Here is a 24,676-nt window from a genome sequence, read left to right as displayed (position 1 = left end):
AATGTAAATTTTCTTTACATCATGCCAATAAAGCTCCTTTGAATCTTGAATCTTGAGAGAGAGAGAGAGAGAGAGAGAGAGAGAGAGAGAGAGAGAGAGAGGGAAAGAGCGAGAGAGACAGAGACAGAGAGAGAGATCCTTACAAATCCTTGTTTCTTATTCAGAAAGCAAGAACAGATGCATTATAAGACTGGACTTTTTGCTAAATTCTGAAGCAGAAGTGCATGAATCTTTCATATAATCAGAATGCATTATGGGATTGCTGAATCTAAGCTCGTACATGGAATAAAGTTGATAAAAAGTGAAATGTAACGCATATAAAGTCTATGAAGTACTTTGTTTCGATTTGATCTGACACACAGTTTGAATGTTCTGTCATTTGATGTGACGTGAGAGTATGATGGGATTGTTCTCACCCCTACAGAGGGCAGTCGTTTCCCCTCGGGGTGGCCTCTCACAGGTAAAGTGCTGTACAGCCTAACACCTCGATCTGCTACACTGTATCTGTTCTGTAGAGATGGACAGAAACACAGATTTAGAAGACGAGAGAAAACAGACCAAACTTCAGTTTTGGAAACACAAGCAACCGTTCGAACCGTTCCGCAACATCATCGCAAATAACAACAAATCTCAAATCAACATGACAGAAATATTGAGTTGAGGAAATGTTTGTGTAGACGGGGTTGTTTACTGTATTCTGGTTTAACACTTGAGGTCAGAGGTTTGTTGGAATCTCCAAAGTTAACCAACGAGCGACAGTGATGTTTATCTTAAAACAGGACTATTAACATATTGAGCACAGCAGGTGTAATGACATCTCAACTGATTTCAGTCAGTCACGCTGGCCTGATCCCACTGTTTGTACACATGTGTGTGTGTGTGTGAGTCTCCCTGCTCCGGCTCAGTGTGTGAGACCTGTCGGAGGAAACACTCCCCGCAGGAGATTTGGCAGTCAGGGTTTGGGAATCAGAGCAATCCAGCATCTAATGATTCACACAAGACGTTGTGCCAAAAACACACACACATGGACACACACATGCACACACACATGCACACACGAACGCACACAAACGCACCTACACACACACACACACAGTACTTTTTTACTTATTAAGTAAACATCCAGCAGCAGGTACAAAAAACAAGTTCTAACTTTTACCCTTAAGTTCTTCTCAAAAGAAAATAAATCATCATGAGTTGTAAAACATATGTGACCCTGCACAACAAAAGAAGTCATATGGGTAAATTTTTCATTATGATCATAATTAATGTACGAGTTGTTAAACAATAACTCGCAGAGATACAACCGTTTAAAACTCATGAATCTGAGAGTGCAAAAAAACTAAATATTGAGAAAATTGCCTTTGAAGTTGTTATTCAGAGGCACTTTGGCAGGCCATCCACTCACAAAAATAAAGTTTGATATATTTAAGTTAGGAAATTCACAAAATATCTTCATGGAACATGATCTTTACTTAATATCCTAATGATTTTTGGCATAAAAGAAAAATCTATAATTTTGACCCATAGAATATATTTTTGTCTTTTACTAAAAATGTTCCCGTGCTACTTAAGACTGGTTTTGTGATCCAGTGTCACACATGACGTCATTTTCTGCTGTAACATGATGATATATTGATAGTTTATCACATTTCCATTTATGCATTCACAGACGCTTTTATCCGAAGCGACTTACATTGCATTATACTAAACATTTGTTTCTGAGTATATGCAATCCCTGGGATCAAACTCATGATCTTAGCGTTGATAGCGTTAAGCTCTAACCACCGAGCTACAGGAAAGCTTATTAGGTACAGTTTCCCTCAAAAGCTTGACTAAAATGTTCCTAATAATCTTAAAAACCTTTCGATCTGTAGGTGTGTGCTTAAATGTCTAAAATTACATTGCAGATAAAAACATATTCGTGTTCACATATCAATTTTTTTAAGGTATATTTTACAAATGGATGACCAAAAAATGAAGAGAACGCAGCCAATATTAGACCGGAAACTCTTTAGGGTGAGGGTGAGACCTCAAGAAGCTCAATGATAATATGACAAGAGAATGATTTTGCTAATTCTACTCAAGCGGTAGCACCGTTTTGATTTACTTTAGGTGCTTTTAGTCACAACATTAATATACATTTTTATTATTACTATTTGTCGAAAAGGTAGAAAAAATCTGTTTCCAACCTTTTGACTGGTACTGTACATTTACATGCAACCAAATAATCTGCTCATGGTCCGATTGACGACTCAATCTAACTGAAAACCCTTCACGTAAACACCAGAATCAACACGATCAGAATACAACTTTAATCGGACCAGAAGGGTCGATGTTCACCTGAAATAATACGATCAGAAAATGAATCATGCAAACTCGAAAATACACCTGCAATAGTGCTTATGTTTATTTCTTAATTTGTTTAAATATTTGTAAATTCAGCAATACTTAGCAAGGCTCATGTGTTCTTCCACAGCATCACATTTTTCTTTTTAGTGAACATCTGAAAACGGCGTATGAAAAACTCTAATCTAGACTTCGTATCTTCAGAGATGATGTGTGAATTTGATGACAGACGATGTGCAGAAGTTTTACAACGATACAAAGAGAGAGAATCAGGTGAATCTACAGGACAGATATCTCACGAGTCTACCGGCTCTTACTGAAGTTGTCGTGCGTTTTCTCTGATTTGTGTCTCTCTGTGTCGCAGCTAAACTCAGACACACATCTCGGAGTTTCCTGCACATTGTGTTTTCCTGTTACCCTGTGCACGTGTCCGTAATTGATGTGCTCTTTACAGCAAACTTTACTGTAAACCGTGGGCGACTCAAGGGGAACGTGCTGACCGAGCAGACGTACAGTATCACAATGATTGTGGTTTGACTGGAAGTTTATTAACTGCTTACTTTTATAAAAGAAATTCACTCGTGGACGGTTTGAAGTGAAGCGAGAGTGATTGAATAAAAAAGTGACATATTTAGCAGTTGGCACAAGAATGACACATTAGCTTCCAGTTCCTGTTTTGGGGTTTCTTACACGACAGAAACAAACAGACGCAAACATTCTCACAAATACTTCAAATAAATACCAAACCAAACAGTGCCGAGATGAAGCGCGACATTTGATTCGAATTAAAAGAAATCCCGTTAAAATCAACACAAAGATTTTTTTTTTATAATTTTGCCTCCCATAAGCCAATCCCATTACTCGATTTCCCTTACCTAAACAAATATATAAATTATATTTGTCCCGCAGCGTTCTGCAATACAAACACACATGATATGCTGTGAGGACCTACTGATTAAAAACCGCTGATATTCTGTCAACTTTTTGCTTTAACAAGTTGCCCAAAGTCATAAATAAGCTGAATTGTAAGAGAGAATGTGTTTAAAAACAAACAAACGCACAAAACAATCTGCATTAAAGCAGCAGCTGCTACATGCAAATGTCTCTTAAACCGCAACACCATTACTACGTTTTGAATTTTGGATATTATTACAATGCAAATTGCATAGGGCAAGAGATTAAGTTGCAATTATGGCCTGAAAAGCATGAAGAGAGATGGAAATGTGCTATTTCAGGCTCTGCGTCCTGCCCGTCCGCAGGAGGAGTGTACTTAGTAATATTAAATATAGTATAAAATACTGGGTGGTAAGAGATTGAAGCAATAAATGCCATACAGAGAGAGAGTGTGTGTACACGTGCAAGCTTTAATGTGATTGTTTAACATTCTGATGAGAGAGAGAGAGAGAGAGAGAGAGTGTGTGAAGGAGAGATAGAGAGAGAGAGAGAGAGAGAGAGAGGGAGAGAGAGAGAGAGAGAAAGAGAGTGAGTGAGAGAGATAGAGAGAGTGAGAGAGAGAGGGAGAGAGAGGGGGAGAGATAGAGAGAGTGAGAGAGAGAGAGAGAGAGAGATAGGGGGAGAGATAGAGAGAGTGAGAGCGAGGGGGAGATAGGGGGAGAGATAGAGAGAGTGAGAGAGAGAGGGAGAGACCCCAAACTGAAAATGTAGCACCATTCTAAATCCTCACAATCAATCAGACAACTGTGATCGGATTAAAAAATGAGAACATAAGGGCATACATTAAGTTCTGTGTGGCACTCAAATTGAAGAAAAAAAGTGCTTAAATGAAAAAACACAACAAATTGATAAACAAAAGTCAGGTATTTAGACACTCAAATTAATAGCAGAAACGCAGATATGATTCCTACTGAGAAATAATATGATATAGCTTAGACTTAAAGGGATCGTTGACTCAAAAATGAAAATTCTGTCATAATTTCCACTCCATCTTGTCATTTCACACATGAATGACTTTCTTTTTTTCCGCTGAACCCAAAAGAAGATATTTTGAAGAAAGTTGGTAAGCGGAACAGCACTGGCCCCCATTCACTTCTATTGAGGGGACACAAAACCAACGCAAGAGAATTTGCAAGTGAATTTGACATCTGTCAAAATATCTTCTTGTGTGTCTGCGGAGGTAAGAAAGTCGTACAGGTTTGAGATGACAAACGGGTGAGTAAATGGTGACAGAGGTTTGTATATTGGGGACAGTCCAAAAATTCTGACATCGTTTTTCATAGCGTGGTTTTAAATCTGTCTATGACTCTCTCTTCAGTGAAAAACAAAAGAAGATATTTTGAGAAATGGTGGTTTTGAGTCCATGTCATGAAATATGGGGTTCAGTATTGTTTGATTATCAATGTTCCTCAAAATATTCTTCTTTTGAGTTCCGTAGAAGAAAGAAACTCGGCTTTGACATCACATGATGGGGAACAAATAATGAAAGAGTTTTCATTTTGGGGAGAATGTCCCTTTAAAGATCTCAAAGGGGTTGACAGAGTATAGAGAGAGTATTCTGTCATTTAAGAGAAGTGTTCTGTAAATGTACTTTTCTGTCTGTTTGAGGGTAAATCACGATTAAAATGAACACAAAGATAACACACAGCAGTAATTAATAAAGAGAGAAAAAACAGATCCGTCCTTCACACACGTCTTTTCGAGTAATTGTTAGATTTCTCTTCACATCCGCCTCAGACTCTTGCTTATTATGGAAATAGGGACAATTGTTATACTGTGTGTGTGTGTGTGTCAGGGTTCTCAAATTAGGATAACACAGCAAAATGGGGGTAGTGAAGAGAACACCTGCCCTACAACACTACAGCTTCTCTAAAGTCTCTATCACACACATTCACACGCAAACCAAATGAGGACAAAGCACATTTATGCACTTAGCAGTGAACAAGTCGCCAAACTGAACACTGCATTCAAGCTAAACATTTTATCAGCACGTGTGCCCGTGACTTCTGCCCTGTGAATGCAAGGCTCCACCTGAGCTACAGAAACCGAAACAGCTCGGTCACTTCATTGGTTAAAAATGGACGAAAAACAATTATATGGCAAGTGCATAACTGAAGGTGTTGAAACGTGCTTTGGGGTATTTTTTCGTTGGAAATGTCACATCATATGAGTTCAACACACAACGTAACACACAAGTAACCTGCAATGTTATGTTTCAAACAGAGATGGCGATAGAGAGACAAAGCATACAAATGAAGTAAACCTTTTGTGAGTTTTACAGTAAAAAAAGTATTTAAAATAACTGAATGTGAAAAATAACCTCTGATCCCAATTCCTATTAATTTATTCATTTGTGAATCTAAACTTGTTCAATGTGTCACATTTTAAGTGTGATAATGGGGTGTGGACACACACATACAGTGTTTAGAGTTCAGCATTCGTGATGAAGTTGTGAAGTGATGTGACGGATCGTCTCATTAATTCTCTTAAGAAACTATGTTCTTACAAACCTCTCGCCGTCCATTTACCGGCATTTATTACTAGTAGATTATGAAAATATCAATCTTCGTATGGCGGTTGTCAGGGTGATGCTCTGGTTGCTAAGGTGTTTTGATTTCAATGACGTACACTGAAGAAGTGAACGCAGGATAACATGTGATCATTTGAGATCTCTTTCTGCACTTGCAAACGGCTTGGAGATGCGTTTCGTTCCCCGTCGATCTCACACACACACTCAGATTGAAAGTATCAAGCCAATCATGTTACTTTCATTTCAAGAACTCAACAACACTAACACTTCAATCGGCCAATGAGAGGCGGTTTCTCATCTCACGTTTCTGACAAAGTCATGTCACAAATTACTGTTCACATTATTGAAAACGAAAATGCATTCTGACTGTCTATCACCATTTTGGTTTTACACAATGACAAAGACGCTCGCAAACTGAGATATTTCTAATTTGTTTGTGATAAGGTTAAATCAAAAAGGTCTATTTTTGTCTCTATTTATCAGGAGAAACGTTTCGGAAGAAGGCGACGCATGTTGAGTTTTCCTCGTTACATTTCCGAACGTGTTCCTCGAACCAATGGCTCTCGACTCTCTGCTGTTACATCACCCTCCCCTGCACGCTAGCAACACAAAGAACACTTGCATTAAAATAATCTTCCGTTTGCAGGCCACACAAAAGAAGGAAAGTAATTTCTTAACATGAAAGCAATCTCCTCACAACCATCTGCTCGCCGTCTAAATCAAAAGTGCTGTTTCCAGAGAACAGCCGTCCAAATACTCCTGCCAAACACACATTTGAGACGCTGCGTAGTTTGAAAGAAGCCAAATAGCGAAAACATTGTTTTCCCAAGTTAGAACAAACTCCTTTGGATTGAATCAGACAGATAACAGACTGCTGAAAATTATTATCCTTTATTCTGTCCAAACACAAAAATCAAGGTCTCAATTAGAACTTAAGAGTTCTGTTTTACAGTGTGATGTCATCACAGAACCTTTACCGGAAGAAAAACAATATTATGAGATAAAAACACTACACTATTGAAAACAGTGGTTCCTAAAGATCTTTTGTCCGACAGTATGGTTCCAAAAGGTATCTTGAACCATTTTAGCACCTTTATTTCTATGAGTGTATTCGTGCAAAGAACGTTTTTTATACCTACTTATTTATAAACTGCTATCAAAAAAGATGCACCCATATTTAATTTCTCCACCGATACCGATTATTCTGCATAATATCTGCCGATACCGATTCTCAAGATTAAATTAATATGTCTCTTAACATTTTAAACTGTTATCAATTAATATTGAATATCAAACTGGTGATGTTTCTTAACATTTTCTAAATACAAATTTTCCTGTCCTCTGTTGATTGACAGGATATATCGGCCCTGTTTTTAAACTACTGATTATTTGCCGATATATCGATTCATCTCCCCTATCAAACTGAGCTGAATATTTAAACCCAAAACAAGTTGGCGTAAGCATTTACAAACTGTTTGTGCTACAGATAAGACTTGTTAAGAAGAGGACGGCATTCATTTTCTAATTGACAAGACTTACAGTTTTCAATTGGTGGGGGATAAAAGTCCCACTGACAAATACAGATGAACCTAAAGATCAGAATATCATAGAACATTCACACTTTAAACTTTTACAACATCACAACAACAAACTAAAAAAATCCACAAAACACCCTGCACAAACACATTGTCTATTATTGGAGGTGACTAAAAACTGAAATCACATGTAAGGACTTTTAATTTGAATTATAGTGATAGATTGTGTAGAAAGCCTGTAAATGCAAAAATAGCTGAAACCTATCTCCATCAGAATCTCTAATACCTTTATAACATGTCAGACATTTATTATAGTAGCCAAAGACTTAGACTGGCGACATAGCTGGTGACACTTTTAGCCTGAAAGTATTAGACCTCTTACTGTATGATCTCAGTGTGTGTGTGTGTGTGTGTATGTGTGTGTGTGTGTGTGTAATGAACTCATGGGGTTTATTTTCCACAGCAGATGTCTCGAGTTGAACAACACCGTAAATTAACGTCCATGCTGACAGAAAGATCAACATGTATTGAAAAAATGTGCGACATAACACACAAACACACATGTGCACACATACAACATAAACGAATACTATAACCAATTAAGAATAATCTAATTTGGATTCAATTCAAATGTGGGCGCAAACACACTTGCATCAAAACGTACAAGTTAATTTTAACTCGTTTCAACGAATACATCGGACATATATAGCAGGTGGTACATATGAAAGAAAACTCTCATGTGTGAGATATACTGTATATTATAGGTCAAATAGTTTAGAAAACTCATATTCATCGCGCTCAAGAGAAACGAACCGCAGAGTTGCTTACAGGAGCCAAATAACGTTCATAAAGCCGTGGCGCAAGAGAATTAATTCTCTAAAAATAAACGTTTAACAGCTCCGGCTCGAGACGGATCTGGCAGCCGTGTGTTTACTTTATGAGTAATGCAATTACATAAACTAAGAGCAGAACATCTCCACAAGTTATTTAGCCCTGATCCGGGGTCAGTTTTCACTGAGAAACAGGTGTCGCTGGCGTTTTGTGCAGTGTGGGAGATGGCTCATATCTGCTGAAAACATGATTCATTGTTTTTGATGCCGGTGCACCGCAGAGATAGCGACAGCTAACGCTCTGTGATATTGAAAGTGCACACTAGATATTGTGGTCGCAACAAAGCACCAGACAGTAATTCCAACAGCATATTAACACAACTGCCTGCCCTGCTGTCTACATAGAGCACTTCCTCCGAAGTCAGCATCCTCACGGAAATAAGGACCTCTGCACATGGGTCTTAAACGTCAACAAATGCAGTCTAGCTAGGGAGCTTGTTAACTTCTGGAATAAAACCGCAGTGGTGTTTATATAGTTTAGGAGTTGTAAAGGCATAATGGCTCGTGTTGTTTGGAGACAGTATGTAAATGCTCTGTTGTGGTACCACATAGTCATTAACATACACTTCAAAGGAATGATTTATGTGTGCATATGTGTGTGTGTTAGCACACAATACAGAGACTGTCTTTATCTGATGGGGGGGTCCTGGTAATGCCTCACATTCCAGTTGCTGGGGGGAAAATTTCACTACCATGTGTATTAACACACACACACACAAACACAGGGTCCGCTAATGCAAAATGGCTGTAAGTGATACAACATGCAGTGGTTTGTGTTACAGGTAACAAAACCCTGGCAGCTGTTGTCGGGGGTCTCGCGTCAGCAACTACACACCGAATGCAGTGAGTGTGTGTCTACATGTGTATTGATGACTCCCTTCATAACACAATCACATAAACATGGTATTCTGACATGTTACCGTGGTAATACCATGCTATTCTTTAAAGTACCATTAAAAATTCAACAGAATGTTTATATACAATTCTGTACCACAGTATATATCAAAATACTGTAGTTTAGTGCATTTGAAAGTCATCGTCATCGTAAACTTTGTGTGCAATACCTGAATAAATAAACGAAAAATCTTGACATTTGGAAGAAAGATGAAATATGTAAACAACTTTTAATTTTTGTGTTTTTGTAGAAAGGACCCCTAGAAAATGAGCACCGTTGTACGGACCTTTTTCACGTTTACGGTTTTCTCAGCAGCGTAAGTCAAATAAGTTGAGTAAACTTCTATAGAGGTGAATGCGAGACTACCACAAATACATCTTTTGCATTCTCGTTTGCTCAAAATAGCTAAAGAAAAACATGACGATATGCTTTTTACTACATTCAACAAAATGAAAAAAATAGAAAGAATCTGATAACTGCAATCAAAAGAGAGAACGATAACAAATTTATACGTAGATTTATAAGAAACACCCTCGCATTAGCGTTAAGAGTTTTTTTGTAATTTGATGCAACGACAATATAATACAAAGCATAGTTATAACCTCAGAGTGATTTATATAAAGCCTATATAGCCAATGGCCTAAACATGAGATTCAATTGACTAATGTAATATTTTACAGACACATCTGTGTATTTCTATCAACTGATCAAGGAGCGTCGTGTAAAATATCAGCCAGGACTGTTCCACCTTCCCCAGTGATAAACTCTGCCAGTATGGTATCAGTTTCTGCTTGTTTCTCTGGCCGGATGCCCAGCGTCCATTGTTTTCTCTTCATATCCCACCCTGCACTCATTTACGCTCCCTCTTTCCCTGTTTTGTTCACCGTGGCAACCGTCCTGCGCTCTGATTGGCGAGGATATCTGGCAGCTCAATTAACCGGTAATGTAGTGTTTACCTTTCAAGAGGAAGTCCAAGCGACAACACAACTCGCGTGGTGTTTTGTGTATCTCAGGTGCACCACTTTACAGAACGTGGAGAGAAAAATGTTATTGCTCGGATGTTGCATTTAGATGTGTCTTTAAGTATCGAATTGGTCTTAGATGTTTCTCCTGACAACAGAAACAAATAATACACAGTGAAAAATTATGCAGTGCCGTAGTAGATTTCATGAAATTACTTGAGTAAACTTTACTTGATACAATTGTGTTGTTTTTTCAACCAATATTTAAATTATTTTAAAATCTCGGATTATAAATGCACAAATTATTGAGTGAAACTAATTTAATTTGATCATGTTCGACCCACATAAACTTGTATAAAGGATCTTTATTAAATATTTTGTGGTGGGACTAAATTAATCAATTTAGTTAATTTCAGTAACTGAGCAGTGAAATTAGAGTTCCCAGCATGCTTTGCATGCGACAGCATTAGGAGAGTCATTTTTGTGACAAGTGCTATTTTATGCATATAAATTAAATTAAGGACTTATAGTTTATTGTTCAGTTGTCTTTGAGATTTAGAAGAGATTCTGTTTGTATTTTTGTTTCTGTTGAGTTTCTTTGTAACCACTGTTCGGAAGAACTCATGATGAGTGTTTTTTCACTCATGGTGCTAATGCTAATACTGAGATAGCTTACTTGTACATATATGTTGTATAACGATAATAAATGCTAAACTGAATTTAAAAAAGATCAAGATGTTAACTCCAATGCTCAAATTAGTATTTCTTTCGACATGTTCTTAAATAATTTAGGTAGTTTAAAATTACGCCTTAAATAAATATTATAATATTGTTCCCATCATTTTCTAAAGTTGATATCTGTGTAATTCTTTACAGTGAACTGTAATCGTTGAAAAATTGTGAAATTTCTGACTTATTTTCACAGGAGAAATATCTGAGACGCAGATGAGACTTAAAGTCCCTGTGAACCGGAAGTTGCCATAGTTTTTACTTCACATTTCCGAGTGAAAAGGAGTTTCAAAGGAGGAAACTAGTGGGCGTGGCTTCCGTTTTTCACTGCAAATTGATAAAATTATAATAAAAACAGCTTTTGCATTTTGAAATAAATCTGGCAGCAGACTAACAGTTGAAGGGGAGGAGTTAACAGATGCTCCGCCCAAGCCGTTTAACGACCTCATTTGAGATGGATAGTCATTTCAGGGCGGAGGTGCATTGTCAGATTTTAACTGGAGATTATGAGGGTACACAAATTTTTAAAAATAAAATTACCCACAATAATGAGATATTTGCTATAAATGCTGAAATATTTCATGAACAAAATAATTGTCATTTTTTATTTCACTGGGACTTTAAGACAACGTTTTCATTTGCTCTCCATCTAATCGCACTGACGTGTAGGAGAAATAACTAAGACAAAAGAGATCTCGTTTCCTTACAATTTCTTTTGACTTTGGGATGAAATGTCACTTGTACATACACCCGCACATACATCTGTGTCTTGTGACAGCCAATAAAGGTTCGCCTCAGGGTGGGCTTACGCGACACAACTTGTTTGCGGTTGTTCGTGATATCAAGGCCTCGGGCTGTCGTTCACCGTAAGCAACGAAAATTAAGCAAAGAGTTTATCAACAACGTATAGTTTCGGCAACCCGGAGGTTGGAAGTCGGGAGAGAGAGAGTCCTTCATTCAGTGGTTGCCAGTTGTATAATGAGTGTGTCAGTGTTGGTTAGCGTGTCTGTCTAGCGCTCTCTCTCCCCGGCTGCAGACAGCCCTCATTAGCCCAGTAATGGCGTGCCGCAGGGCCTATCACCACACAGAGGTAAAGCGGCAGAGACACACATGGACAGCAGATTTTACAGTAAAATAAAGTCCGAGGACGGCGAGTGTAACGAGGGATACGGAGGAGAGAGAGCCAGATGTCTGCGGTCGTCCTGCCCCGCGGGACTCTAGCGCTACAGTCTATTAGCACATAATAATATCGCCACAAACATGACAGAATTACACCCGCCCACAAATTAAAACCCAACAAGCTGCTGCGTAAATGAATTAGAAGCGAGGCGCGATAGCATCTCTCAAGTGTTTACACCGATGACGCCACTACTGAACGGTGTGTCACATCGGGTGTGGATTGTTGGGTCAGGCAGGGGGGAAAAACGTTGAAGGAAACTACAGTGAAGCGTTTCATTAGTGTAACACGCGGACAAGAAAACAAGATACGCTGGTTGTGGTTTAGTAAATGATTGACTTTCCTCCTCATAAAAGAAAGCAGGTTCGACTTCAGTGTCTCTTATCAGATAACCGTCTGATAAAAGAAGGTTTGGCTTCCCATTTTTCACACAACGCAACATCAACATTCATTTCCCATTTCCAGACCCAAACGCCGGAGAAGTGTGGCGCGCTCGGCCCTCGCCACACAAAAATACAGTTGAGATGAGAAGATAAGAGGGTCACAGGGTTCACACTCACACACACGCGTGTGCAACAGCAAACAGATGCCCAGCTTCTGCTTAAATATCTACCTGAACATGTATATAAGTGTGTATATAAATACTAGTGGCCAAAACTGATGTCAGAGAGAGATTTTTGCATTTAACAAACTCTCGGGTGCACACACACAAATCAAGTTTGTGGTGCAAGATGGACCAAACACTAAACGTTAAAGGCATTTGTGAGACAAAATGATTTAGCACAAAAGGCAAACTACAGCAGTAAATAAGGGTTTGATTAAAACACACACAAAAAAACACACAAGGGATCACAGTTAAAAGAAATGAAAGTTTAATAATAATATATTTTCGACTAAAGAAGTCATTCGTTGGATCTTGACTCGCGCTCTGCTTGTGTGTTTTTGACAAACCTTCTTAAGTTCTTCTCAAAGCTGAGCTTCAGTTTAAGCTCTGAACTACACATCATGGGTACAAAATATCAAATACATTTTTATAGTAAATTTGAATAAATTTAAATAGTCTTATTTTTAGCCATTGCTGTGATTGACTGACATGTTTATACATGCACGAAAACCTTAAAGAGATAGTTCAAGCCAAACATAATTCTGTCATCATTTATTTCCCCTTGTGTGATTGTAAATCTGTATGCGACTACTGTTGGAACACAAAAGAAGATATTTTGAGAAATGTCTTGGTGGTTTTTTTTTGTTCATACAATGGATGTCAATGGGGTTCATGCTTAACAACATTCTTCAAAATATCTTATTTTGTGTTTTGTAGAAGAAAGAGTCACATACAGATTTATAATCACACGAGGGGAAATAAATGATGACAGAATAATCATGTTTTAGGTGAATACTTTCGGGAACCCAGCGGTATGCTAAAACAGCTTACAGGTATTTTCTTGGAGATTTGTGGCAAAACACAAAAATTAAATGTCACCGGTCATGTTCGGTGCATCATAACCAAAACAAAAACACGACATGATATTTTGTCGAATTCAGCCGTAAACATTGTTCAATTTACTGGTGATACAATAGTAGTTCAGAAGGATTGTTAGACATGTATGTGTGTATATATGCATGTTCGGGGGGGGGTGGATGCGGGGGCGGGGGAGGAGAGGGTTAACCTCTTATCTCAATGCGCCAGAACGCATTCCTCCAAGAGGCCACAGTTTACTAGTTTCCTGCCCGATGCCCTATTTTTACCCCTCTCTTTACCCATACCCTCCACAGCTTTTTCCTCCACACACACAAGCGCTTCCTGCCATTCACAAATGCTGCTACCGTGTTGTTTTAAAGGGTTATAACCTGTGCCAAGCCAACGGCACCCTGACTAAACCAAAGGTGCTGAGGAGTCACTCAGGAAATGTTGTGCATGTCCAGATCGCGTCGTGAAATGACATTTACTTGATTTTGATATATACAAGACGTAAAGAGGATTAATTGAAGTAAACAGATCTGCTCAACAAATAAGTACACATAACAGGCTAAGGGCCCTATCATAGAGTACAATTAGCGCAATGCAGCGGCAGGCGTGACGCAAGGGCTTTTAGCTAGTCTCTGCCCGAAGCAGTTTTCATTTCCATGTCATTCGGCGCTTTGTTATAATAGCAAATGCATTTGCGCCCATTTGTGCGCCCATTTGTTGGCGTGTTGCTATTTTGATGCAACTGAATTGGACTGCGCCATTGACCAATTGAAACCTCATAAACAGCGCAATATTTTTAAAGTTATTTAAAAGAATGCATTATTATTATGCACCTACGGACGGTGCACACCGCGCATACAATCTTCTTATTACACAAAGAGGGACGCACAGCGGCACACAAATGCCAAATATTACAAATAATTGGATTGCAATGTAAAAGATTATTATTGTGGACATAAAGATAAAAATCCGGCTTGTCCTGTAGATGGTCTGCGTGCGCGCTTTAACCTCACGCAAGAGCAGACGCATTTCTTTCTGGAAAAGTGTCTGCTCTTATGTAAATAGTGAATCCGCCATGAAATGAGCGCAAATGGCTCTTAAAGGGAATGGGAGATGAAACTCTGATTGGTTTACCCATGACTCAGTAAGAGAGTGAGGACTACCTTTTACACCACCATGCCCTTAGATCGTTAAAATGGGGCCCAAACACTTCTTTTAAGAATCCCAGTTGTTTTTTGTACACCCAAGATGGAACGTTCCAAAAGAACCGACCTTAACAAATTGATTTATAAATAAAGGTGCTTAAAAGGTTGTTCACATCGATGCCATAGAAGAACCAATTTTGGCGCACAAAGAACAATCTCTTTCTTACTTTTTTATAATCTGCAGTTCCTCAGATGTTAAAAGTTCTTTATGGAACCAAAAGGTTCTTCAATGGCATCGAAGCAGCTTTTTTAAGCGCATTGCACCACCCTGTCGACTCTAATACAGTAATATTTCACAACCAAGCGTTCATTCCCAATAACAGTTCTCTAAATGCACATTGTCGCCTCCAGTGAAGTGTGTCTGTGGTATTTTTGTGGAAATAAGAGATTGTTTGGTGGTGTATGAATAAGAATTCAGCGGTCGGCTTACTGAATGGTCGTGGGTCACCGGCCAGCGTTGAGATTCACAACTGAGATGGTTTCATTAGCGCCGGAGCGTTTCATCATTCGAGCAGATGGAACACATTCATGTCTTAAAAGCCTAGGTAGGAAAGTAAATTCATTTAACACGGTCTACAATGGCTATTAAAACCATCACAGCTTTTGGTGGGAGATGTAAGAACCATCAGAAACCTTGCTGTCTCTATTATTCTGTGTCTGATATCATTTTACGCTCTCCGTTCACAGCCAGTCATCGGTCTCACCGCACAGAGCAGGTCACAAACAGCAAAAGTCAATAGAAACACAAGATGATTTGAAATGCGAGTTAATAATGAATAACGCCACGCCACACGTTGGGCAGGAAATCACGTTTGGGGAATTGAGAGTTGAATCTATTTTTCACCGAAGGACATAAAACACAAAACGGAAGCTCTTACTCTACTTCTCCATTGACCGCCGGCGCGTATTTAATCTGCTCATCAAAAGCTCTTTCGAAGATCTGGAGGTCGCGTCTTTTGTGTCTGCCCGAGGTCCCTCGGGTCTGTGTCTACAGTATGTTGGTGCATAATGGCGTTCGACTGATATGGGTTCTTCAAAGGCCGACACCGATATCTACAGAGCAGGGTGGCCAATGATAGGTGTGATATCTCTACAGTTTATTCACAATAAAAAACACATATATTTACATAAAATGATTTTACCTAAAGAAATAAAAGATCACTCAGATGCCTTTATAGTGACAAATATTGTCACGAATTGGCCAAATGGAAGAGTTACAGATGTCAATAATATAAAAGTAGCAATGATGTTATTGACATATCAGTCGACCGCTATCATATGTGAGCTCATCTGTGTGCGCGTTACTGTTATTATTTGTCTGTGGTTTGTGGAGAGAGCCACCTGGTGAGGTCTTATAAGAGTAGAACACTGGGGTCATTGTGTGTTTGACGGGTGATACAGGCTGAGTGACCCATTTAGGGGCCAGTCAACACACACACACACACACACACACACACAAGAGCACACTCTGTGTACAGACATCTGGATTGCTTCGAAAAGAAAAGTATAAGTATATACACACAACTGCATGAAAACACACACACAAACAAGCAGCACAAATACACACTTCCTAATCTTATCATCACTTGAGCACACATAAACCTAAACCTAAATCTGAAACATGAAATTTAGGTGCCGTTTACACGAGACCGGGTTTTAACTGAAAACGTCAAAAAAATGATGCGTCTTGAAAACGCTGCCTTTTTTGTTTCCATGTAAACAGAACTTTCCGTTGACGTCACGTGCATGCGTATTAAGCAGGATTATAGCCAAAACAATATGGCGGCTTCCCGTACTGTGAGCTCTCGCTGCTCGACTATGTATTAACGTTTTCCCAGCAAAATGTGGATTTTCTGCACCATTAAGATCAGCGGAGAAACATTGTTTGCATTTGCCAGAATTTAAACACACATATACGTTGACCAACGGTTTTAAAAGCACTTTTGACCGAGGCATGTTCCTTACACCACAACATCGCCATCCACTGGCCTGGCATGCATATTGCATAGTTTTTATCCGCTTTACTGGATCCGTGTAAGTGCAGAAAGGTTTGATAACGCTGTCATGTGTACGTGAAACTTTTCAAAAACGCAAAGGAAAAACTTTTCTGTTTTTCATCGTGTAAACGTGGCCTTAATTTTGATCCTGCTAAAGGAAAGAAGTAAAACCATTTGAGTCTAAATGATGGGTAAAACAATGATGTGCAAAGCTGTGATGTAAACGAAACTATTTAAAAACGTGATTTGTCCCGCCCAATCTCCCCGTTTTAAGAAAAAACACATCATCACAAAAACCTGTGCTCTTTCCCAACAAGAGATTTTGTAAGGGTCTTTTTTAAAAAAAAGAGAGAGAGACAGGGAGAGTGAGAGAGAATGAGTGAGAGAGTGAGAGAGAGAGACGTCCGTCCGAAAAATTCATGTCCAATCATTCATCCACCATTCAAGCAGAAAAAAATAATCAAAACAGGAATTATGGGTTCGGTGAAGCATACGGCCGCATTCTGCCCTCTCTCTCTCTCTCTCTCTCTCTCTCTCTCCTCCTGCACTCTTCAAAATATGTCAATGACAAAAAAAACAAATAAGTACATTCCTCTTCTAAAAGCATTTCCAAATAAAATGTGTTATAAAACTTCTCCTTTGTATTTCTCTTTCGTACAATAACAGCATGAGATAAAAATGACTGATAACCATATTTATTTTGCATGATGTCCTCTAAAATTAGCATGTCCAACAAACCATGGTATTCTTACGAAACATAACCAAAGGGATTCCATTTACCTCAAATCACCACGCTAAAACCACTCAAAAAAGGATCTACGTCCATGTTATGTCCTCGAAATATATTATTTGGTGCAAAATGGTTATACAACAAATGCGGTATTTGTTGTCGAGTCTCTCCAGGTCAAAGTAAAGAGAGATGAACAGATTGTGTATTGTGTAAGCAGGTGTAATCGAGCCGAAGTATCTACCTCAACATCGAGCGAGTAGGCGTGGCTGAAATGCATTCTGGGGTTGCAGACGTTCTTCATTACATGCATGTTGTTGATTTAAATAAGATCAAGGAATTTAAAAGCCTCTGTATGTATAAACTCGATGATCAAAAACAACATAACATGCCAGACCATACCCTGATGTGTAGTCTATGGATGTTTAGTCTGTAAACATTTTCTCACAGTTGTTTACTTGTTCAAAGTGTAGAACAAAGACGGAAGCTGTGTTAGAAAGGCAAAGCAGACGGTTGGCGATCTCGTCTCGTGGATAAGCAGAGGTGAAGCTGTCACTTTGTTGAGACCGCTCCGTTTAAAAACTCAAAACATTCAGGCTTCAAAGTGGCTTCGAATTAAGACGTCACTCGCTCCCGCGAGCTGGCATCTTGCTCTGGTTTCCTCCAGGAATGTAATCGGATTCCAAGCGACTAAATAAATCAAATTTGCGGTCGCTGGAGCGCTCGGCGAATACAATCGAATCAGGCCGCGCGCCGTTTCAGGTTGCGTATAATTAATTGACTTAATAAAAGAAAATGTGCAAATTCACTAAACGATTTATCCGGAATTATCGTATCTAATCACGCGGGATTGCTAAAATAACTCATTGTATTTGTAAAGACCGGCTCCTGCAGCTGCCGGCGTCGCCTGGTGTTGATAATAGTCCCTGAAGAACGAGATGTGAACTCGCAGAACGCTAAACGCTTGTTGTTGGGGTTTGCCTCCAGATCTACTGAATGATCAGATAGCCTCCGGGTATGTTTTACTGAGCTCGCGGCGCTCAGGCGTGTGGTTTTTGAAACCGGTACATATGTCAGAAAGTAAAAATCAACGTTGACACAGAACATTTATTCTGATTTTTTCGTTGCTCTTTGAGTTGTGTTGTGGGGGGGTTTAGTTGAACTCTTTTTCTTGATGCTATTCAATCAGAGAAATACAAAAAGTTTGTGCTCTCTGAGACAAACACAGCACACAATTATAAATGTTAGGAAATGAGAAAGAAAAGAGAAGATAAAAGTATGAATATATATACAGTTCATGAAATGCAGCACTAATTAGAACGTGGGGGTGTTTTAGCATCATCTCCCACCCTGTGGTACGACTATATAAGGTAGTTACTATGTAAATTGTGTACAGCTTTACCGTATCCATGCATGCACACCTGGATGACCTACAGTGCTTCACTAGACAAAATTTAGTATGCAGAATACAACCAATGCACCTGACATGACTAGATCCATTCGTCACACAGAAGATGAAAGTATTATTATTTCATAAAATTTTAACTTTAAGTGAATAATAATACACAGCCACACATAATGTTATGAATGTGTTGTGACCATTCCAGTCCGTTGTTGGTTGAATTTCAACAGAAATAAACCAAAGGATTGACGTCAAGTCACTCAACAGCAATGTTAAAGAGTACATAACATGAGATCATGAATGACATTTCATCTGTGTGTTATGTTGCCGTGTTTGAAAGTAAGCAGTCTGCCAAGTTGTAAGTCCGAATGTGAATGAATAAGAAAGTTATAGGCTTGGAAAAAGGGAGTCGACTCTGAATCACGCAAACGTGTCGTCACTAGTCAGAGTCACGAACCACCACGGATTAACATCACTACATATAGTCCCCGCCTACGTTTGCTAGGACCGCCCGCGAAAACTTCACTCTTCTCCCCTAAACACTGTAGCTCGTGAGCCTCATTCACGGTAGACCAATCACAGCAGACTAGACTATCTGACCAATCACATCAGACTGGGCTAGCGGAAAGAATAACTGCCTATTATAATGAAATAATAGTGTTTTTACACCTATGTACATAAACGTGCTGTTGGACACTACATAAACCAAAGTAGGACCTTAAAATCCTTTGTTATGTACTATTGAAAGGTCTATAGAATGACAAGTCAGATAAGAAACAGGCATTTTCCATCATACAGGCCAATTCATTTTTGAACTGATCCTAAAATACATGTCAAAACATTCAAATTGTGTTTTTAAACGTGAAAATAAACTTGTTTTCTTTGAAAAATTCAAGACCTGCAAACATCGCACCGTTGTAGTATTTTAACTAGTTCCACAAATGAGTGCAAATAAAGAGCATTTTTATTTGAAATTTGGGAGAGATGTTGTCAACAGTTCACAAAATGAACCAAAAATGATAATCGTACCTAAACACCAATCTATACATTATTAAATAAAATATTGTTTTGTTTTTCTTTTAAATGGTCTCTTACGTTTTTCTGTGGCTGTGTTTATTTCCCTCACTGATTAAAATGTTTAGTTTTTTGTGAGCTTGCATGCTCAGTTTTTCATTTCGATTGGCTGTCAAACATTTTATCATTCATGAGTTGGAAAAAAAACGTTGTGAAGATCATCCTGAAGATACCGCTCCTATGTATCTGTATTGTTATTGTTATGATGTGGACGCAGCAAATCTCTTAAATTTGAAGGGTTTTAAAGACTGCCACCTGCAGCAAGACTCCAACTGTCCTGGCTACTTTTAAAGAACATAAATTCTTTTATGCAAACAAATATAGTTAAAACCATCCAAATAACAAACAATTCCATCAACATGAACCATGTGATCCCGTATAAATCGTAATTAGATTAGATTAGATTAGATTCAACTTTATTGTCATTTCACATATACAGGTACAGTGTAACGAAATGTAGTTTAGGTCTAACCAGAAGTGCAATTAGCAATTGCAGATATACAGTGTGAATAATGTGTGAGTACAGTGTGAGTAATGGCCCATTGGCTAAATTGTGCTTTAACCAATGAGCAGGTTTGATATCGGAACACATCCGATGTGTTTAATGAGACGGGTGATGCTGGAAACACAGATATTGTTAGTAGACGAAGGTCACATGAGCTCACATCTGTGCGTGTGATGGAGCGGAGCTTATGATGGCCGCAGTGGATTGTTGAAGGGTTTGGTAGCCTGGCTTTGGTACACCAGCTGTTCCGGCTCTAATCCCACATTCTCTGTATCCGTCCTGAACACTGTCTTTCCTTTATAGCGCTTTGTTATCTCTCTCCATCTGTCCATCCTCATATTTATACCTCTCTCTTTCTATCTCACTGTCCTTGATGTACCTTAATCGACACACAACAATGCCACCCTAAGAAATCTTAATTTCCACACAATGCCGTCTAAAACATTCGACATCGAGCGAAAACACTCCAGATAATAGTCATTATTATCATTATTATTATGCTTCTTTTGCGATTCTTTTTGTCCTTTCTGGTCGCCGTTTGCATTCGTCGTAGCAGGTGAACATTCAGCGAAACATCTTCGAGCCAAAGAAAGTCCTTTGGGTTGAAGCGAGTAAATGAAGTTTTATTTTCAATGCCGTAAACACAGATATTATTGTGAGTTCTCGGTGTGTTTTCGAGGTACATGAAAGCTTCGCCCCACACATGCCCTCTGGGCGCTGGCATACATCCACTGTAGCGCATTATGGCTTCTCTTCATTTTATCTTCCTCTCATTTCTCTCTATGTCGAAGAACACGGCACCCTTTCTGAATAACTGTTCTGTGCGTGAAAGACAGGCGCTGTAAGCTGCTTTTCATGTCTGATTTAGCACGGTATTTCAGAAGAGGGCTGCTTTGAAACCCAGGAACGTTTTCATAAAGAAAAACGCAGAGAGGGACAATATCAATGCCTCATAATACATCATCCGCTGGTCCCAATGCGTGTGTAAAACATGAGGACGGACAAAGGTTATATACTGTTTACCCACAATACCCCACTATGTTTTAAACACCAGATGCAGAGAAAGTCAGTGCCAGCAAACTCATGTGAACGATTGTTTCTACGGCACACAAGCCATGAAGATGTTAAAGTTACATGTACAAGAAGAACATCAGTGTATTTCTAACCCAAACCTGATGATTTAAAGGGCCAGTACACCCAGAAATGAAAATTCTGTCATAGTTTATTCACATTCATGTTGTTCAAAACCTGTATGTGACTTTTACTTATGTTGTACACAAAAGAAGATATATTTAGAGATGTCACAGTGGTTTTGTGTCCATACGACAATCTCACTGAGATTCTGTGTTGTTTGATTATCAACATTCTCAAAATATCTTCTTTTGTGTTATTATTAAGTTGTGTTAACTATTATTTAGGAACCAGAATGTCAGACACAAGAGGTCACACCCTGCCAACCAATTACAGCATGCTAGCAACATGCTAAAAGTCATCCTAGCAACCAAAAGCAACACTCTAGCATCGTGCATTTTCCTTCATAAAATGTTCAAATCAAATAGATTTAATAAAACTTTTTTTGCTCCAAGGATTGTGCTCATGTACGATTATAATGGCTTGATTTTTGTATTTCCAGGTTCTTTTATTGGTACGGTCAGAGTAATGACTGTAGGTGAGTTCATTTGACATTTTTGTAGGACACACATTTTTTGAGTAAAGAAACTCTACAACTACATCTGCATTTTGCAGGCATTGTATATAAAGTGTGCACATACGTTTATGTAGGTTTGCGTACTGAAACTTACAATACCAATGTGCCGACAGCTTCCAAAACATAATAACTTTTATGTATGTAAGAGATGAACAAATCATTACAGATCAGAGTTGCTAAAATCCCTGTAAAGTATCGCTTGTTAAGAAATCCAATAGGATTACTGTACATTCAATTCAGATATTCAATTGCAATCATTTGTCTGTGAATGAAGAAAAAAGTTTGTCAGAGATTGGCAGATTTATTTATAAATGAAATGCAAATGGGACTAATAACAGTAAACTCATTTGCACTCTTTGAATGTATAAATGTAATTATCACATATAACAGATGCCACAGTGTAACACAATAAAGTCATTACAATGAGAAAATGTGTTAATGGGACTAAATGAATGTTATGCTATTAAACATGTTTAATTAAACACATTTGTCATTTAAATTCAATATTCTATAAAAATGTCCAGTTTCATTTGTTTAAAATGGTTTGAAGTCGTACGCACGGTTGCGGTGTCCATTGTAAATATTATACGTACAAATACCTTCAATTCCTGAGATGTTGTCACATGACGCACAGACCGTCTAAAACAAACCAACAGACTTAGAATGATGGAGACAAAGAAACAGTATTTCACAACATACCGCTGCGGAGTTGAGAGCCGCGTTTGCCTCTTAAAATTCCTGAGGTCTTTCTGAAAACAGAGATACGGCCGCCGGGCTCTTGTTTTTAGAACCGAACCGGCCCTTTCCATTCATCCGTGGAACGTGGGGCCTCTCCGTCACTAAAAAAAGGATCTGTGTTTATTTGCACATGTCTCTCATTGGGTTTTCTGTGGTTGAGATGAGTCACGTTTGCTCATTCTGTGATATAACCCCAGAGAGCTACAGCACACCCGACAAAATCATCTTAACACGGCGTCTCAACATATTGGAGACTGATTTTTCTGGGACGGTGGGACGGGGTCCGTCCGATCAAACTCAACAAAACTCAATGAAAGATCACAAACATTACATAAGGACTGAGTTTCAATAAAAATACATTTTATTTGCGATGACAACCACTGGTCATGTAGTGAATAACCGGCTGATCGATCAAACAATATTTTGATTATTCGATTGGTCGAGTATAGAATCACTAAGCATTACTTTTTTTTTACAAGCTTACTTCAAAGTTTCCAGCAGAAGTCTGGCACTGTAAAGATCTCGGCCTCATTAAGAGTTTATAACCCGACCACAATATCAATAGCGCGGATAAAAAAGGGAATAGAAAGATTACAGTAAGAAGAGACTCAGAGATCCGAACGCCTCGATCCTTTGAAATGTCAAGATGAAGGAGGAGGTGAGACCGTCACAAAACTCATTTAAAAACTCCTAACTGGAATGCAGCGATGCAAATATTCAGCTGCACTTTCACCCGCAGGTATATTAAAAAAATAAACTCTCTCTCTCTCTCTCTCTCTCTCTCTCTCTCGCTGTGTGGTTTTCAGGTATGCATGTTGGCGTTTAGCCAGCTGGAATATAAACATACCATCAAACGACATACGGCGGTGTCGCACTAAAAAAATCTCCTAAAATAGGAGCGTCTCCATAATCTGTGAATTTATGTCGCGTGGTTACGCCTCCCCCTCCATTTCCTAATCTCGCCTGACAGCAGACCAACTAATTAAAAGCAATCGTGAATAATCACAAAATAAATGTCTTTTTAAGTTCATCCGAAGACTCCAAACAAGCCCGGTTGCTACGAACCCAAAGCGTCTTCTGGCTCCGCCAGATTTACCGCCTTTAAAAACGTAATTATAAAACTGTTAAAAAGACGTCGGCATGTTTAGCGACAGTCTGCCAAAAGCTGTCTGAAGGAGGACCCGGTTGAGACCAGCTGCGAGGATGCCATTTTCACTTGGCGCTTTTAATTTGAAGTTTACCCCGCGCTGTAACCGCGTCTGGAAAAACAAACAGTTTATCTCGTTTTCATGGCGGGTCAGAGGTTCAGGAAAACGCTGCTAAATGAAATGTCTGCGAAGAAACCAAACCGTGTGGGGCTTTTACGCCGCAAGTCCCTGCGGTTTGAAATAATTGCGGACATGCTGCCGACAGCTTCTAAAGTCCTGCAGTTACAGTAAGCGGCACAGCGTTAGATTGGAAGAGACTGATGCTAACGTACAGCCCTGGAGCCCTTTGTTCTTGAGTGAAATCTGACGGTTTTAAACATAGACCTGCGGGAGAATAATGTATGATGAGTATATGTGATGCAAAGCGGAGGAGGTTTGGACATCCCGCCCCAAAATCTGCAGCCAATTAGAACGACTAAACGATTAAAAATCAAACACACACACACGGAGTCAATTTATACCAGCCCCGGGCCTTCATCCTGAGGCAATTTAACTAGCAGGCATTTCTTTAATCTATCACCCAAAAACAAGATTAACTAAGACAAAAATCACGGTGGAGATCTAAACAATATCTCAAACTGGGCTCCGGTTTGCCCATGGATTCTAAGTTGACATAAAAG

The 24,676-nt window shown here is 38.9% G+C and overlaps 1 protein-coding gene across 8 annotated transcripts in view; it reads right to left on the bottom strand.

Annotated features, from left to right (window-relative positions):
- Window positions 1–24,676, bottom strand: part of tox2 (TOX high mobility group box family member 2) — a 94,044-nt gene that overhangs the window by 54,800 nt on the left and 14,568 nt on the right. For 5 of the 8 annotated variants that reach the window (XM_056751518.1, XM_056751517.1, XM_056751516.1 and 2 more), the window contains exon 2: window positions 417–509. The exons of the other annotated variants lie outside the window; for them this stretch is intronic. In XM_056751518.1, coding sequence (XP_056607496.1) covers window positions 417–509 — 93 coding nt within the window. The remainder of the gene's footprint in view (window positions 1–416; window positions 510–24,676) is intronic. 8 annotated transcript variants of the gene reach the window in all.

Source organism: Triplophysa dalaica, chromosome 6 (genome assembly GCF_015846415.1).
Source record: "Triplophysa dalaica isolate WHDGS20190420 chromosome 6, ASM1584641v1, whole genome shotgun sequence".
Classification (NCBI taxonomy): Eukaryota; Metazoa; Chordata; class Actinopteri; order Cypriniformes; family Nemacheilidae; genus Triplophysa; species Triplophysa dalaica.
This window is presented reverse-complemented; position numbering and strand designations above follow the sequence as displayed.